The 18064-nt window shown below is 35.1% G+C and overlaps 1 protein-coding gene across 3 annotated transcripts in view; it reads right to left on the minus strand.

The window, feature by feature from the left end:
* The window catches only part of SPATA17 (spermatogenesis associated 17), a 90557-nt gene that overhangs the window by 25343 nt on the left and 47150 nt on the right, over positions 1-18064 (minus strand). For all 3 annotated transcript variants that reach the window (XM_064648182.1, XM_064648183.1, XM_064648181.1), the window contains 2 exons: positions 10314-10517; positions 5385-5536 (listed from right to left, as the gene is read on the minus strand). In XM_064648182.1, the coding sequence (XP_064504252.1) occupies positions 5385-5536; positions 10314-10517 (356 nt within the window). The remainder of the gene's footprint in view (positions 1-5384; positions 5537-10313; positions 10518-18064) is intronic.

Here is an 18064-nt window from a genome sequence, read left to right on the forward strand (position 1 = left end):
AAAGACAGCCTTGATATTTGTTGTTAACAAAACCAAAAATTACTTTATCTCTCCCTTCATTAATCCTATCCTGCACCTTCCTTCTACTATTAATTTCATCTTTCTAATCCTTTTCCCCCCAAACATGTTAACATGCCCCCTTCCATGATTTCTCTTCCTGTCTTCCTCACCTACCTTCCCTCTATTCTGTCTCTTTTATTGCAATCTCTCTTACTATTGTGACAGGAGATGGAAGGGGCCCATTTGACGCTGGAGGTTTTCCAGTTGGATTGACGGAGATGACAGAAGCAGCAGCAGGTACTGGTTTCCAGAGTTTACAGCAACGTGAGAGGAGAGCACAGCAGCACAAACAGGGAGGAGGATTTGTCAGGTGCATCATTTACTGCTGGGCAGCAGCGTCCCAACGCTACATGGTAACTACCAGTGGGACACAGTACACAGGCAGTAACTTTTTCTTGAATTTAAAGGGCAGCAAAAGAACAGAGTGGCCCTTCAGCGTGTTCTCTGAACCTGCCCAAGAGGCAAGATCCCAGCAGTCTAGCAGCACAAGCATGTAATCCTGTTTCCAGAAATGCTTCAAAACATACTCAGGCTGCTGAGAAAGAACTGTCAGATCTACCGCAAGATTCCCACACACACTACACTACCGGGGCACAGTAAGAAATATAAAACCCTGAATACTGCTTATGTAGTCTTTCAAACTTTCACATTTGTTGGTACTGCACATTTTTATAATCTAGTAGTAAAAATACCACCAAAATATTAACTCTCTGTGTGACAGTGTTGTTAAATTTTTATCTAAAGTGTTTCTACACAATAGCAATTCAACTCCTTGTTGTCTTGATTTAATTCAAATCAAACAATTTCATCTCCCTTTAAAGAACTCCAGGAACAATTAGCTCCACACAAACCATGTTTCTCTACTGGGAATCTGGGAATACTTTATCTTCTCCTTTTTTCCTTTAATAAAACATGAAATTAATTTTAAGCTTTCAAATTTGGATTATACCTGAAGCAATTTTTTCATCAAATCCAACATTATCTATCTTTTCACTCAGGGTACAAAGAAAGAAGCATAATGGTTTTCCATAGCAAAACAATTGCAGTAAGTCAGCCATTATTTAGTTTATAATGAGTGCATATTAAAATAAAAGTGTTAGATACAAAAATAAAGACAGAACATTTTACTTAACATATCTAGTCACATTATCTTTAGTGCATTCTTTTTGCCATAAGAAACTTACTTGGGTGCATTATTACAAATACTGTTTCTGGTAATATACTAAATACATACTTTTTCAATAAACTATCAATCACTTTTATCATAACATCAGTAAATCTAAGAATCCTCTGGCTATTTTTATTTAACCCCTGTCTGTGATAATGTACAGTGGAAAATAAAACCATAGTCTAGTTATTTTAGGAAGTAAAAGAGATCTCTTCTGCAGCAAATTCTCCAACTTCTTAATTATACACAGACTTATTATCTGCATCCCCAGTGTTATAAAGTACCAGAACTTCATTAGAAAAATTAAGATGGAAAAATGAAGGCGCTACTTTGTAAATTTCCAGTGGAAATTAGCTGGAAGAAGCAGAGGAATACTGGATCAAAAGAGGGTAATCATGCTTAACTGTGCCCTAGAGCACCCGCATGTATAATACGATTTGCACAGTAACTACCTCTCCTATTACTGCTTGTTTGGAGTATTCTGTGTTAATGGGGTTAGCTAATTTAGTATTTTAACTTAAAAAGACTCTGCTGATTAATAAATGTTGCACACTGTGCTAGTAATTAAAATAAATGGAAGAGTTACAAATAGAAGTTGAATTGTTAAGAAAACATTATCTGAAAATATATGATAATCCCTGTTTATCATAATACAATAACAGTCCGGAAAATATGCAAATTGCTGAAGTTGCAAAGCATATGAAAAACTAAGTATAATTTGAAAAAAGTTTTCAGATGTGTTGCATTTGTATGACATAAAATGTAGTAGCCATTTTCACTGCAGCTGTCAGAAATACAGTAAAAGATTTTATAACTCTAGAAATTAAAAGACTTTTTAAATTCCTAAATCTTGAAGTCACTTGTTTTTTAAATTTTCTTACCATTAATACCAGGCAGCTTATAACACTGTCGCTCTCCAAGTACAGAGCTTATTTAGGTCACTGTAAATTTCCCTGTAAATACCTTTCATGCACAGCACTGAGTAGCACAGAAGCACCTAAGCTGCTTCTAAAGGAAAGCACAGTCTTGCTGAGAGCAAGCCCATGAGGAGCTTGGTGCTGCAATATTCACCCAGCATGGGAGAGGGAGGGTGTGCAAACATTGCACTCTGCTGCACACGAGTGAACCAGTGATCAGGACTAGGTTCTGTGTCTCCAGTACAACACTGAGCACGGACATAGCCAGAAGCTGAGATGACGTGCCTCATGTCACACCAGAAGACTACAATAAATCAGGAAACCTAAGCCTTACACTATTGCTATCACCACATTGCATCTCACTCTGATGTTTGTTGACTTCATAAAGATGTTTAACAGTATACTTTGAAGCACGAGGCATATTACATGAGACAGATTTCAGCAAAGTTAATGAAAATAATTTACATTTTTGTTCTCTGGAAAATTAGGCCAGCATGCAGCTGCACGCAACTGAGTAAAGAACTTTTCATGCTTACTGATCTAAATCTGCTGGATCCAGCAGTTGGTGTCTCAAACTAGACACTAGTTTATTAAGTGGCCATCCCGAAGGAGTACAATTGTCATTCCTATCCAAGCGGAGGGGGAAATCACTTCATTTGTATGAAAAATAGCACAATAAGGCAGCAGCAGCTTCAATTACACGAGAAAAAGGAATCATTCTTATTAGGCTAGATTACCCAGTTGCTCTTTCATTACAGAATAGCAAATTCCAGCAGTTGCTTTATGTAAGCACAGCATTCTCTCTTGGTTTCGTTTGTACGGCTTCTGCCTACCTCAAACTCTCACAGCTTTTTCAAATATTTCTGCATTGTATCAGAAGCAGGAAGTTTCTCAGAGCTTGCAACACTCATCCTATCACCCTATAAACAACCACTTTAAAGAACTCTGATAATCAGAGGCGTGTGGGAATTCTGAATGTTGTTGAAAATTGCAGATACACGGCAACAATCTTTCTGATAATACTCACTCTGGAAATATACATATAGAGGATTTAGTTTGTCATTTTATGCAAACACAAGTTTTCTCAACAAATGCCACATACTTTCGCTGCTCATTCTCTCCTTATTTTCTAAAATAGAAGAATAATCAGCATAGGAAGCACTACCAGGAAGAAATAAAGTCCCAAAGTACACAATTACATAGAAAAAGACAGAAATTTGTCAATTCATAATAGACAGTGCTGAGAAAAAACTACTGTAGAATCTGAGTAACCCTTTGCTGACTCCTCCCCGGAGACCAACATCCCACACAGCAGCTGCAGCATTACTAGTGAGCATTAGTCCTGATGATGACCTGCAACTCTGTCATCACCTTTTCAAGGTTACAGATGTGACCCTTGCATGGTTGATTGAATATGAAGCACAAACGGAATGATCGCAGCCTGAAAATGTATAATACACTATGCATTTAGTGTGCATGAAGCTGAGAATCATTGATTGTTAGGACATTGCTTCTGTGCATTAAGGATGGCATTAAATGCTTCCTTACCGATAGGGTAAATAAAGACTGCATATCATGTAAAATCTGTCAAAGTTGGAGGCTCCAAATTTAAACTGTACAAGACCAAAGCTTCACAATTCACTTACTTAAGAGTCGGTGAAGTATTTATTACAAGATCTGATCTTCTGAAACTGTTGACAGTGATGTCTGGGGTAAACCTCATCAAATAAAGACTGGGCAATATAGTCATGCCTAAAAATGTTGGACATCATCCATCCTCCCTTGGAATGCATAAGTCAAAACTTATTCAGTGAAAAAAACCCACTTCAAATGAGAACATTAATTACTACCTAGTGCTTGGAGTTCTTTTAAATTTCACTGGCAGAAGCTAGATATAAAAATGAAAAAAAAAAAAGCACAGATTTAAGTTGAGATGTGAAAGTTAAACTGCTTCCTCCTCACCCCAGTACATGAAAGAATACAGAGAGGAATAGAAAAAGGAAGTACACTTTTACTTGTAAGTGAACTCAGTTATGGTTTTGGTATGAAAGGAATAAAAAATGTTATAGCTAAGTTTTGACACCAAATATTAAAAAATAACCCAAAATGCCGCAAGCAAAAAACATTGCCTGGAAGTGAAGAAGTAGCCAAATCAAGAGATTTTTTTTATTTCACAACTATTTTTGAGTAGAATATTCATTCAAAGACACTATTAATATTAAATTGGGGAAAATTATGCTCCAATAAAAATGTAGAAGGTAAACCATATAAACACAATTGTTGCTGGCATTCTTAAGTCCCAGTCCTGAAGCTGACACTTAGCAATATGGAGCTGACAAAAAAGCACAAAACAGATCAAAGATAGCAAAGCATCTTGTGCCAGTGAATCAGTGGATCACAGACTGCTCATGAGGAAAAGTGGTTCCTCTCTGTCCTGAATTCTGGTATTAAAGGGTCAAGGGATTGCCAAGAGCAGTGAATTCAAGGGAAAAGTTGACAAAACGTAATTTTTTTAACTACAAAGCCAGAGAAGGTGATTTATTATGATTGGACAAAAGAGTTCCACCATGATTAAATTAAAAAAAATTGGAAAAGTGTGGGCAATAGCTTTAAGTCTTTTGGGATAGAAGCTTTAATCTTTTGGGACGGATTATGCCTGTATTTGGGATTTTATGGAAAAGAACTGGCCTGTCTGACACTATTACAGATGCTGTGGCTTAGGAAATCAAGCTGCTTCAAAGATGATTACAGTTTTTGTATCATGTTCTAACACGTGCGACATATGTTCCCTCCCTTTCCAAGTGAGCTGTGGTACTCTACTGGGAGAGAAAACAAGTCTCATTGGCATGCAACACCATTTTTTCCTCCCATAACCAGTAAGCTCCCTGAATACCAAGATTGAAACAGTATTTTTCCCTTGGCAAGGTGTATGTGGCAAAACAGAATTTGCATTTGTTTTCTTATTTCCCATTAAACGCATCTGTTGCATCACATATTATTACAAGTTCTTCTACAGATTCATAGATATGGATGGCACATGTCACACAATTACAAGATAGGGTCTCTGCCCTGAGCAGTTTATAATCTAAGGACACAGAATTTAGAAGTATGTACATAGAATGTTTGCTAGTAAGCTGTCAGGTTTGACATTTCATTTTGTCAGGCATGAAAGGTTTCTGAAAGCAATGGAATAAAGAAAACATTCTCATAACAATATAAGAAAAAAACAAAGAACTTACTCATTGTCATGTATAGGATTTCTCCATTCCTCCCTTTTTATTCCCTCTCTGGCCTTCTCCAGTGGTGAATTGATTGATTCTGCCACTCGCAAGGTTGGTTCCAAAGGCTTGTAGCGCTGCCACAATACTTCAGCGGTATCGCGGAAAGGCCCCTGAAAGGTGTAGGATAATGTAAAGTGTTTTACTGTGGGGTTACAGTTCTTTTCTTTCCGTCTTTTATTCATGGCACATCACTGATGAAAGAGGACACGGAATGTCTGGGAAGTGTAGTGAGACTTTTCTTCCAAAATAATTAAAGCAGTTCATTTTGATAGAGACTTACAGATAACACAGAGGTTGATAACACACTCTGGAGCTCCAACGAGAGAATGAGAAACGTGCACCACAAATTTATTGAGCTACTAACAAACATTTGCTATTTTAAAACAATATATTGTTAGAATTGATTAGGAAAACTTAAGTTTTTTCCTTAGGAAAAAAAATGAGTGAAATAAAATCTGATACACAAGTATTAACCGTATCTAGATTCTGCTTAAGCAGATAGCTTACATCTTTTTCTTTCCACAGGACAAATAATATTTGACCTTAAAGAACATGCTCTTTTCAATTTAACTATAAAGCTATCTGTAAGAGAACTTAATACATTACTTAAGATATAATTCTTCTAATACAATTCAAATTAATGAATTCAGTAATACAGGTCTATAGTCCATTTTTGAAAAGTCTAATTCCACATTAATTTCATTATTCTTAAAAAAATACACATATATGTCTTTTTCCAGAGTATATTGTTTAATAACTGGTTATATCAGAATCTGGCATTTAACAACATGGATAAATAGCAGCAGGAAGTCCTCTCCTGTGCTGCTGAAGTGACATATCCTATATATCTTGCTTTAAGTATTAACCCGTAAGAACTTACTTGGAGTACAATTAGTGCCACGTTACACTCAGGACAGTTTAGTGGCAACCCTAGATTTAGAAGTATTACTAATTAATTTTTATTTTAATCATTGTTGATCTTGCAACGAACTAGTGAAACCTTCTGAAACCATGAACAGACAAAGAATTCTAATCACAGCCTTTATTCTTAAAGATATCCTTCTTTAAATAGGTTATCACTAACAAGTCACAGCTGGAGTTACTGCAAGCACTGAGTGAAGACTGTGGGGCTAATAAAAAGAAATGATTCACGCCTCATTTATGTTCACTTATGTTTTACATTAATAGAAACCAATAATAGGAACCAGTTACCATAAAAGTCATGGACCGTAAATAACACAAATGGCAAATAAGTATCATCTAGTACTTTTCACAGCTGGACAGGAGGATTGCTATATTTGAAAGTAGTTAATGGATTTTTATTGGAACTTTACTTTTTAAAGGCACAGCACCAAGATTTTGAGATCTTTTAAAAGGTCCCAGTAAGAAAATAAGCATAATATTTACACTTCTTGCAGATATCCTCTTGCTTCTGCTTTCTAAGTTTGGGTGAAAAGATACATTCATTTAAAAAGAACACAATAAGTCTTTAAAAACAGAATGAAAAGTGTTACCTCCTGTGAGAATAGTCAATACTAGAACAGGTCACTAAACCTAGTAATAGCATTACCTAGTAATACATAATCTGACGAGCAAGTTATAAAATAAGTTTAAAATTTATTATTAAAAAGGAATGCTCTTTATTGCAAGATGTTTGCAGTAAGTGGATATATGGAGGAAAGAAGAAAGGAAAGTACTATTATCAAACAATATTAAGATAAATATGTTTGCTTTTAAATGTAGTCTTTCAGAATATTGCATCTTTTCTTCACTGCAAAATATTGACTCATATGCCACCAGGGTAAGGGCCAAATCAGACATCCAAGCATGGGTTTTTCTCCATCTTTAATTTCTAAGACCTAATTAGGGGTTAGATGAAAACAAAACAAAACCATCAGTCCATAGTTCAAATGAAACTACTAATGGAAGGAGGGAGGAAAGAGTGCAACTAAGCAAAGGTCTCTCAAATAAAGCTGTGTCATCACTAATGAAAGCAGGGTATATATATTAGAATACTGACATAATTCTAAACATTCCCTGCACAATTATCCATTTCTCTGATTCATCTCTTTGAAGAAACTTACCTAGCAATAGGCACCCAAGTAATGTATCTTAAATGACAAGACCTCTAAAAAATCCATTTATCTATTTTCATTTTACAAGATTAACTTCAAGATTTGTGGAAACTGCAGTAGAATGGTGCTTAAAAATGTTTTCAAATTGACAATGCTTGCAAGCATTTCAGGCATCCCACTTCAAAATGGAAATTTTCCTGAGGAGGTCAGGCTAGGAAAGGAAGGGAAGGAGGCAACCAACAGTCTGCACCCTGAAAGTAACTCACACAGCTCTATTTGGAATTTGTAGTGAGTAGCATAAATCTTCTTAATAGCAATTGGTCTGCCAAATAAAGGTTAGTAGATCACCATTCTTACTACTTTACCATAAAATCAGGAACTCATGATAAAAAATATGATCATCATGAAATTATGCATTCTTCATTGTTCTCCATTCCAGAACACCTAATAGCATGCAAAAAATCTCCTAAAAATGGTAATGTGCTTTTTGTTATTAATGCTTTTTAATGAATACATGACTAATTTTAGCATTATCAGTGTTTCCATGAAACTGTAATTCTAGTGAACTCAGTAATAAAAATGATAGATCTAACCAATGTATAAAAACTTTTCTTTTAAATGCACTATCTTATACACGCAGAGCTTACCTATAAAATGTTACATATCCATTTCCCTAAGAGAAAACTGGAAGATAGCTTGTTTTTTTCTTTTAAACATATACAATTGACATCCTCATAAAAAATATCCAAACATACAAGCAATAAAAATTTTAGATACCTCAAAGAAAGTAACTAGTGACTCAGAGTGAGCCAGATCGATATTAGAAAAAGAAGCTTGGTGCCAAAAAGTGTTACCACAGAGAACTAGGACACAAGTATATCTAGTAATTAAATTTCTTGTTGTCACACCAGACAACTTTCAGGATGGTGTGTTCTGATGGGTTTTCGTTTCCAGCTGTTTCATCAGCTCAAACCAGTGTCCTTTTCTTAGACATACAACCCTAAATTGTCAAAGTGTTGTGCAGGGATTTAGCCGTGTGACTCCCATTAACATCAATAAGAGTCGCGCAGCTAAATCCACGCGCTGTGCTTTGAAAATTTACCCCACAGTGTACATCCCAGGGTGCTGAAAGGATTAAAGTATTATATAGTAAATTCCCTCTTTGAGGTGCAGAAAATAAACAGAACTCTTCTGGTTTGTTCTAAAAGGCTATCTGTGCAAGACTGCTGTGCGTGTGTCTGAACTTAGAAAGGTCTGTAAAATATTCCAAATCTGAACAGAAGCTTGTAAGATACTTTGTACACAGTAAAGCAGTTTTGCAAGAGCACCTTAACAATGGAAAACTCTCGAGTTACTTAATTATCTAAAAGTATGATTCCTGTACCATGCTCACTAAGCAAAATCTTTCCCTCTGTCCTGAGAGACAATGCATTCAGTCACGTCCTGCTCAAGGACTGTCACAGCCCCTTTGGTCCCAGAAGGTAAAGCTATAATGTCATATTTATCTCAGCTCCAAACTCCCTGATCACCCAAACTGCTTAGTGGCTCACACTTTGTCTCGATTCTGAAATGAGTCAACAAGTTCATTCTATGAAGAAGCTCAAGCAGTCAAGGTAGGGAGAACATGAGGGAAGGACAAAGGTAGAGAACTGCTCTGAAGTTGATTCTTACTGTTATAAGCAGTGTGGATCTCTGTGCAGCTCACCTCTACTTCTCCAGAGGTATTCTCACAGGCCTGCAACTTCTTAGAATCACAGAATCATAAAAGTTGGAAAAGACCTCCAAGATCATTGAGTCCAACCTTTGACTGAACACCACCTTAGCAACTTAACCATAACACTAATTCCCACATCCACTCATTTCTTGAGCACTTCCAGGGATGGTGACTCCATCACCTCCTTGGGCAGCCCACTCCAATGCCTGACCACCCTTTCGGTGAAAAAATTCTTCCTGATGTCCCACCTGAACCTCCCCTGGTGCTGTTTGAAGCTATGTCCTCTTGTCTTGTTGCTACTTGCCTGAGGAGCATAAAGGTTTCAAAAGTTTGTCTGCTGTGTATATTGGGCACATTCCCAGCAGGTTTTGATTATAAGGTGACAAAAGCTGTTTTGCCAACTTGTGAGACATTCACTTTGATGCATTATCTCAGAGATGTCCATTACTTTATAGAACAGGGAAAAAAAGCTATCTGCAACACATGCTGACATCAACAGAAATTAAAATTGAGACCATGACAGTTAAGAATGCAAGCTGGGCAACTTGGCTGTGATGGAGAACAAAATGTAGAAATTTTTGTAATTAAAGCTGACACACACAGTGGACAAAAAGAGCAGGAACTATTTTGAACTGAGAGCACCTCTTTTAGTCTTCTTATGGGAAACAACTGCAAACTGAGGAAAAATTTATTACAACTGGTTAATTTGTCCAATTATCTTTCATTTCTCCTATTTTTTAATGATTTAAAATTGGAAATTATGATTTCTAACTCTAATGAATCATAAAATTGATACTCAATTATATGAGGTCGTACCTTTGAAATATCAGAAATTACACTTTTTTCCCCAAAGGACAAAAGCAACACCTAAGGAATCACATTTTCCTGTTTTTAAATATCACCTAGATTTCTTTAAGTCAAATCTCTGTTCAAAGACTTTTTATCCTAAATGCAAGCACTAGATATATATATAACAAAAAAAATCCCAAAAAACAACAAATCCACAAAAGGGATTTTTGGACCTGACAATTTAACTTGAGATAATCTATGATAAGAGATATGAACAAAAGCTGCCTCAGAGACACTGAAAAATGTTACCTGAGGTTTCTGTCTGCCAATAGGTGGCAGAGGCAGTGCTGTGACGAAAGCTGGGGGCTTCTTACAAGTTGGCCAGTCACAGAGCTCATAGGCAAAGGGACTCTTCACTTGCTTCCTTCTGTGGCTCAGTGGCTTTGAATTCCGTAGCAGCAGTTCCATTGGGTCTGGGGATTTTCTGAATGGCGAATTGTAGATGCCTGCAATCTGAGCAGAAGATGGGGTTACCTTTGACTTCAACTTATTTAGATTCTAATACACAATAGGAACAAAAATAGACAGTGGCACCTGCAGCATTTTTAAAAGCAAAACAGTCATTAGTTAAGGAGAAATAGAAGAAAATTTATGGAATATCAAAACTCAATATTCACTTTTTTCCCCAACAAAATGTCCACAATAAATTCCTATAACTCTTCAAATGTGTTTAGTTTTAATAGCATAAAACTTGTAAAACCCCAAAATTTAGCACAAGAATTTCTGAATTGTGAATTAAATTGAAAGATTCATTCTTCATTGAATTTGATATTTCATTTTTTTCAGGATACATCATTAATTGAATCACTACTGTGATCTAATATAACAATGACTAATACAAAACACACATTTCAAATTCTGATCTAGTAATATACGTAATTAACAATCTGTGAATATCTGGCAAGTCAAAATTATGTGACAGACTGTTCCAAAATCATTCCTATAAATGTAGGCATTTTATCAGTTGTACATAAACAATTCCCAAACAGACATATGTGAGTTTACTGAATTAATTATGAACTGTTAAACATGAGAATTCCTATTCCATATTGCACAAAGCCACTAAATCTTCTATAAAACAGATAACATATGCTTAAAATACACCTGGCAAAAATTAATTTAAAGATATGAGTTGCTTTAAGGATAATTATATTTTCTACAACAGTATACTCAGAGTATTCTTAAGACTTTTAAGTAGATTTTCTCAGTTAAAATATATTATCCTTTGCTTTTATCCTAATTCTAATTGCTAAGAAATATTGAATAAAAATAGAGAAATCAGTTTCATGATGCAGGAAAAGTTAAGGAAAAGAGTAAATGTTTAAAATCTTGTATTGCTCCTTTGGAATGCTACAGAGGACCCATGAGAAAACTATTTAGGGCGTTAGCCTCCTCATAAAGTATTAATCTCTTGAGGCTGAGAGGATTGAACACTTCCCAATTAGCTCTAATGCATTTTTCATTAATATATCCTACTGGGAAGTTCCAGTTTCTTGTGTCAAAACAGTTAAATACAGCATATATAAAACATAGTGTTTAATGCACTAGAATATTCAGAGATGGTAGTTTATCCAAAATACTGTTGGGCTATTCAAAGTTTTATGGGCTATATTCTTCAGCTCTGTGAGTGATCTGGCTCCAATGGCAATTTATTTTGGTCCTCTGTTGTATGTTCCCCTCTTAGTGCAAACCCTATAAACTATTATACTAATGGTCTAAATGTATAATGGGAAAGAGGACATGAATAGAGATAAGTGGTAGAAACATATATGTATGTATGCCAAGAAACCACTGGTTGTTCATTCAGCTCTTCAGGATGCCAGATGAAAATGGCAGGGATCCATGCTTCAAACAGCAGGCAAGCAGAATCACTGGAGTGAATGTGAAATCCCAGGTCCATCTGTGTGATCTGTAAGGTCCAGCTGCATCTTAATCTTTGGTTCTGCAAGTCTGGCTCTTACTCATAAACATCCCATAAAGTTACAGATCGTCCTAATGCTGTTAGTATTTTTTCAGTGTTTCATACACAATCAAATTGCAATTTTCTTATCAGCCCAGTACTGGGTTTTGCTTGTGAATACTTAGTGATCTGTAAGTGCTAGAGAAATACAAGTTCCATACGTTGTCTTGACTTTATTGCACTGTCCTACAATTATTGAATGCATTTACACTATATACGTGTTACACAAGTTCTCTCAAATATAAAATGCCACAGTCAATGCAAGCTCCATACAAATAGAGTATGTATTAGATTCATACAAACTAGATCCCATGCTGAAGTTACACAAACCACCTTTATGCCATGGTCATTATATCCCTTCACTCATTAGTCCCACCATGGCCATTGGATCTGCCTACATTCTGATAATGTCACTGAAAATGTAAACATTATCCAGAAGAAAAACATCTCGTGCATAAATGAGAATCAGGGTGATCTGTAACAAACCACTATGGCATGGTAACGTCTCTCTGGAGTTGGCAGGAGTGGATTTGTTGATCAGTAGCAAATCCTGACAAGGGCTGAATCTGTCCAAAATTTATATGCCTTTTTAAGCTGACGAGCAAATTGGGGAGGAAATCTTTTCATTTTTTTTAACCAAAAAAATACTAGATTATTTCAATCTACATAGCTCAAGTTTAATTTTTGGTTTTGTTTCTCCAAAGTGGAAAAATACAACATCTTAAATAATTTAAATGTTTTTCCTCTGAAGAATTACATGCAATAACTTTAAACTGATGCACTGTCTGGGCCTCAGGAAATGATGTTGCTTCTTTTAGTCACACTGAGAGCTAGTATATGTCTTCATGAGTATAGTGGCTTTCTGAAACTGCATTTTGCAATCTATATTGAGGTACTGTGTATATTCTACTTTGTGTTCCTCTGATTAAATGTTTGGTAGTAATAAAAAGCTATAGTTCATAAAAGGTTCAAACACTGTGAAATGCTACTGAATATCTCAAGATGCAGTAATAGGATTGGCTTTTAGCACTTTTAATGAAACCAAAATTAGCTATAATAGATGTCAAAATCCATTGATTCAGTGTCTTTTGACTTCTTATTGCTGAAAAGGTGTCTTAACAAAGAGTCATCTTTTGTTGCTCTTTTTTTACCTACTCTCAGATTAAATACATACAGATAGTATATCAACTATGAAAATGAATTTGGAGTTTCGAGAGGTCAGCTGGAAACTTTCTTGCTTCTTCTACAGTTGCAACTGTAAGATATGGGTCAAAATTGATTATGAAGCACATCTTTAAACAATAATTTTTCAAGCAATCCTTGTTAATTATTTTACATTTCAATTTTATATGTTTAAGTATTCAACAAGACAGCAGAGCAATCAGCAGAATTAGTATCTAGGCAGATAAAATTAATACTAATTTACTCGAAATTCCCCAAGGTTTGGCAAGGGTAGGCCTAAATATAAAATTCGCAAAGTTTGGTAGGAGAGACAAGAGGAGGAGTCGGATTCTACTTTCCAGTTCATGTTAACCTCTGGAAAAATTGCTTCCACTAAAATATCTCTGCAAATCTTAATCTTAATTTTGGAATTTCTTGCACATGTGCAGTGTGGTGATGAATGTCCTATTCACTCTATCCTCTGCAGGGAGCTGGTAGTCTGCAGAAGTCTAAGAATCTGGAGGATCAAAGCCTTTGGTACTTAATACATTTGCATATCTTCTTGAGACAAGTGCAATGTATGAAAAGCATTACTTAATTTTTTCCCTACTTTAATACAATATTCTCTCAACTACAAAACCATTGCACTTAATACTGCTTTTTCAATGGTAGAAAAGTATCTGTCTTGAGATATTACCTCAAACTATGATTTCAATATTTTTCCCACCTTTAGTTCATACGAAAATATGTAACCCTCCAAAATATTATCATAGATTACAAAAAGTACCTCTTGTCTCAGGGAGAATGACATTTTTCTGTACCATGCTCTTCAACACTCAGGACTCTGTCAAAGACAGCTTTTGGGATTTCATTTCCAGGAATAATTTTCAAAAGTGACAAACACTATGGGGAAATCTGTGCTAACTGTTAAAAAACTTACAAGTGAGTTATTTGCAATACTGTCATGCTAACTTCCACCTCAATAAGACCAAAGAAATCTCAGGAGGGGACTCTGCTAATAGCTTCTTACTGACCTCCTTGCATCAGGCCCTTCTGGTGAATGGTGGCCCAGTGGTGAATATGGCAAATGAGGTGTGAAAGCACAGATATATTTTTTTTAAGACTATGTTTCTGACTCGTCAGGGAAAATAAAAAAAAAAATAAAAAAAAAAGAGAGAGAGAAATGAGTTATACAATAGATATATTTTCCCCTAGAATTCTCTGCCTCAGACCTTCCATCATGGAAACCCAAGCATGACCTGGAATATTAATTGTGTCAGGTCAAGCATACTGGCAAATGTACCATTTGTTACCCAGTCATCCTTAGCATTACATTAATATTTTGAATCATTTTGCATTTCTAACACTCTATCATTTAGTTTCCTCCCAATCATTTTCTTATCTTTATAATCAATGGTCACACATAAAGAAAGAAAAAAATCATAAGAAAACAAATATTATTTTAATGAACATTAGCAAAGAAAATATTTGAGGGTTTTTTATAGTCTGTATTGCTTCCACTTCTAATCCTGTATTTACTCCATGCCACAGAATATCCACTTTCGTCTTTTCATGTTTATCATTTCAATACAGAGAGAAAGACTTAACTTTCTGTCTAAATTAATTTTATTTTCCAGAATACAAGAAAGAAATTATGGAGTTGCCTTGAAAGCTAAACTATAAAGTTAGGCAGCAGCAAAAGAAATAGAAAGAACGAAGGAAGAAAGGAAAAAAGGTGCAGGCAGAAAGGGAAAGACAAGGATGTGTTGTTTACCCTGGACAGTTTCTCAGAAAAGGTAGGTGACCCCAAATGGTATGATAAAACCTGAATAGTTTAGATTCTGCAATTTTATTTATGACTTAGTTATTTCTTATTCTTCTTTCTTATTTCTTGACTGAGCTTTCAAAGTCTACATAAAAAAATCACAAAAAAATATGTTCTAAGATACAGCATAGCTACTATGCTGCAAATAATTACACACATGCAAAATTAAAAATTGATAAAGTTGAGCTGAAGATAAATTGTAAGCATTAAGTCAATAGAAAGTGTATTCTCATACGTTTAAATATTTTACTGTAATTTAACTAAACAATAATAAAGATATGCTCTATTTTAATTACTTTTTCATATCAACTCTGAAAGAAGGAAATAACCAACATATATAACGAATAAAAATGTTTCATGTAACAGTCATTTACTCTTGAAAAAAACAGCTTTGAGGTAGGAAGCCTGTGAAAGTGATTGTCACAGTAAGAACCTAAATAAAGTCCCAGTTTCTCAGTCTGGTCTTTTAATGAGGAGTTAAATGAGAAGGAAAAGACTTCAACAAAATAGGGACTAGACTTGAAAATTCTTTTTTGCTCCATTGTATTTTGTATAAAAAGAAAACCTAAGCAAGCCGAGAGGAGAGGTAAGAGATCTTTAAAAGCCATAAAAGTAAAAGCATGAAGGAGAGCTGTGAATGAAATATTTGCTAGAGATGGGATTGCTGAATCAACACTGACCAGTGCACTTCATCATAATTATCAGGACATACTACTGCCAGGGGATTTATAAAAATCCCACTCAGCAAATAATTGCCCTGCTGTTAGGAGATAGTCGGAGTGTTAACACACTGTCACAGTCCAGCGTTTAGTAAGATATTCAACATTCAATTACTCTTGCTGAGAACTAAAAGGAAACATGATCATTTCTCAGCTACTGCAGTTATGCTTCCACATGAATTCCAGTGAACAATCTTGTTAATCCCCAGATATAGTTTCTCTAGGAGGTAAAAGAAATACCTTAAAACATTAATGATTCACAAGGAAATAAGAGTTTATATAATGCTGCAATCATGTCTATAAAAGAAAAGGAATTTTAAATTTCTAAATAGCTAGGTTTTTACAGGCTGTCAGAATATTCCATATTTAGTGAAAATAAAAGGATAATATTTAATATGGGATTTACTGGGGAAAGAGTATCTATAAAAAAATCTGTAAATACTGTTCTAGCAACAAGTATAATAAAACTATGACCATGAACTGAATTTTGAAACATCAAAATATTTAAGCCACATTAGAATGTATTCTACTAGGAACAATCCACAATATTTTAGCTAATGTGAACACATTTCTTTATTACCAATGAAGAAATACATTGTAAAGTTTATTCAGACACTGGAAAAATACCATAGTGATATTTGACATCCCAATTCGAGATAAAACTTTCTTACCTGACAATAGGAAAAATGTCACCCAGCTTCAAAAATGTAGATTCAATTCTCACTGAGCTAATGCTACTCCTTTGGCCTGATCCTGTAATCCTTAAAAAAATATATTCTCTGGAATTTCAGCTAAATAAGAACTAGAGGAGCTAGCCTGTTATTGCACCTAAGGTATTTTACCTTTCTTTGAGACACGACTTTACTGGAGGGACTGAAGAATTCATAAATGAGTGATGAGTAGCGTATATTCTTTCAAGTGGGATTAATTACCTGTCTTCTGCTTAATATATATTCTGTTTAAACAGAGTAATAGAAGCATTAATTATTGTTATTCTGCCTTCAGACTGTAAAGCTTGGTTCAGTCCTTTTCATCTGCGAAATGTTTGCTTGATATCAAAATAATAGTGCAATCACATTTTAAATGCACTTTTATAAGTAAACCAGGCTGCAACTTTATGGCCTATACAATGAGGTGTTAGGAAAACATTCCAGTCCAGTATCCTGGCCACAGACCATAAAACCAACCTCTAAACCTGCACAGGCACTAAGTTCAATTGCAGGAAACAAAACCGTAATTGAGTCTCCCGAATAGGTACCAATTGCTTGGGTATTTAGGCAACAAGACAAAAGAGAAACATAATCTTAGTTTAATGCATGAGTCATTGTGGCACAATATCCAAAACACATCAGCCCAGCAAATGCAGAGGCATCCCAAAATTGTGTCCACCTTGCATTGATTCACTCTCTGACAGAGGCTTACTCTGTCAAATCTAATTCTTATGCAGGCTCTTGATGACTTGACTAGATCAGGGATAATAACTTGAATGAGTGAGTGAAGGCATGGGAAACAATACTTTTACGATGAAGACAAAAAGGAAACAGTGCATTCAAGGCTCTCTTACTGTCTCCTCATTTGACTTCTGATTTCAAAACAACTAGAAAAATAAAATTTAACTTGCTTAATGGCTTTATTTTAAAAACAGGAATGGGAAATTCCATTACCGCTATAATTTTTTCTTTAAGAGGTGCTGGGGTGAGTATGGGATCATATATAAACTATAGGAATCTCTGAAAAACCAACCTGTTTCTATAACTACCTGGTATAAATGGGAATTAAAGAGCTTAACCTAAAGAATAATCTCTGAAGGTAATTTTACTCTTCCGCATGTCAATAACTGCATATGAAAACACAGACAGTATTTCCTTCCTTCATAGGACTATTTTGAGGCTAAAATTATTTATTTGAGAAGTTTTCAGAGCCTTAAAACACTTAAATATGTGATATTATTTACATCTTTAAAATTCCATCCACTGTCATTGTCATAATGGAAAAGATTAGCCTTGTACAAAAAAAAAAATCTACTTGAGATGCACTCCTTTTCTCACTGAATTGAGAAAAACCTTTATAATTATTCCATTTAATATCTTTGAACTTGTAACAACAGAAGTTACCTGCAACAATATATCAGAAGACAGGAGAAGCTCTTCATAACAGAGATGGAAATCATATGGAAATTTCCTTTGTCAACAAAATAACTGCTAAATAGAGAATTCATTCACTCCTCAAAAATACATATGTGGAACTAAACAACACATTTCATTGCTTTTCATTATGCCTTATGTCTGTTTCATTGTGCTTACATGTGAATATTCACTCACAGACATATATTCTG

This window comes from Pseudopipra pipra, chromosome 3, assembly GCF_036250125.1.
Source record: "Pseudopipra pipra isolate bDixPip1 chromosome 3, bDixPip1.hap1, whole genome shotgun sequence".
NCBI lineage: Eukaryota > Metazoa > Chordata > Aves > Passeriformes > Pipridae > Pseudopipra > Pseudopipra pipra.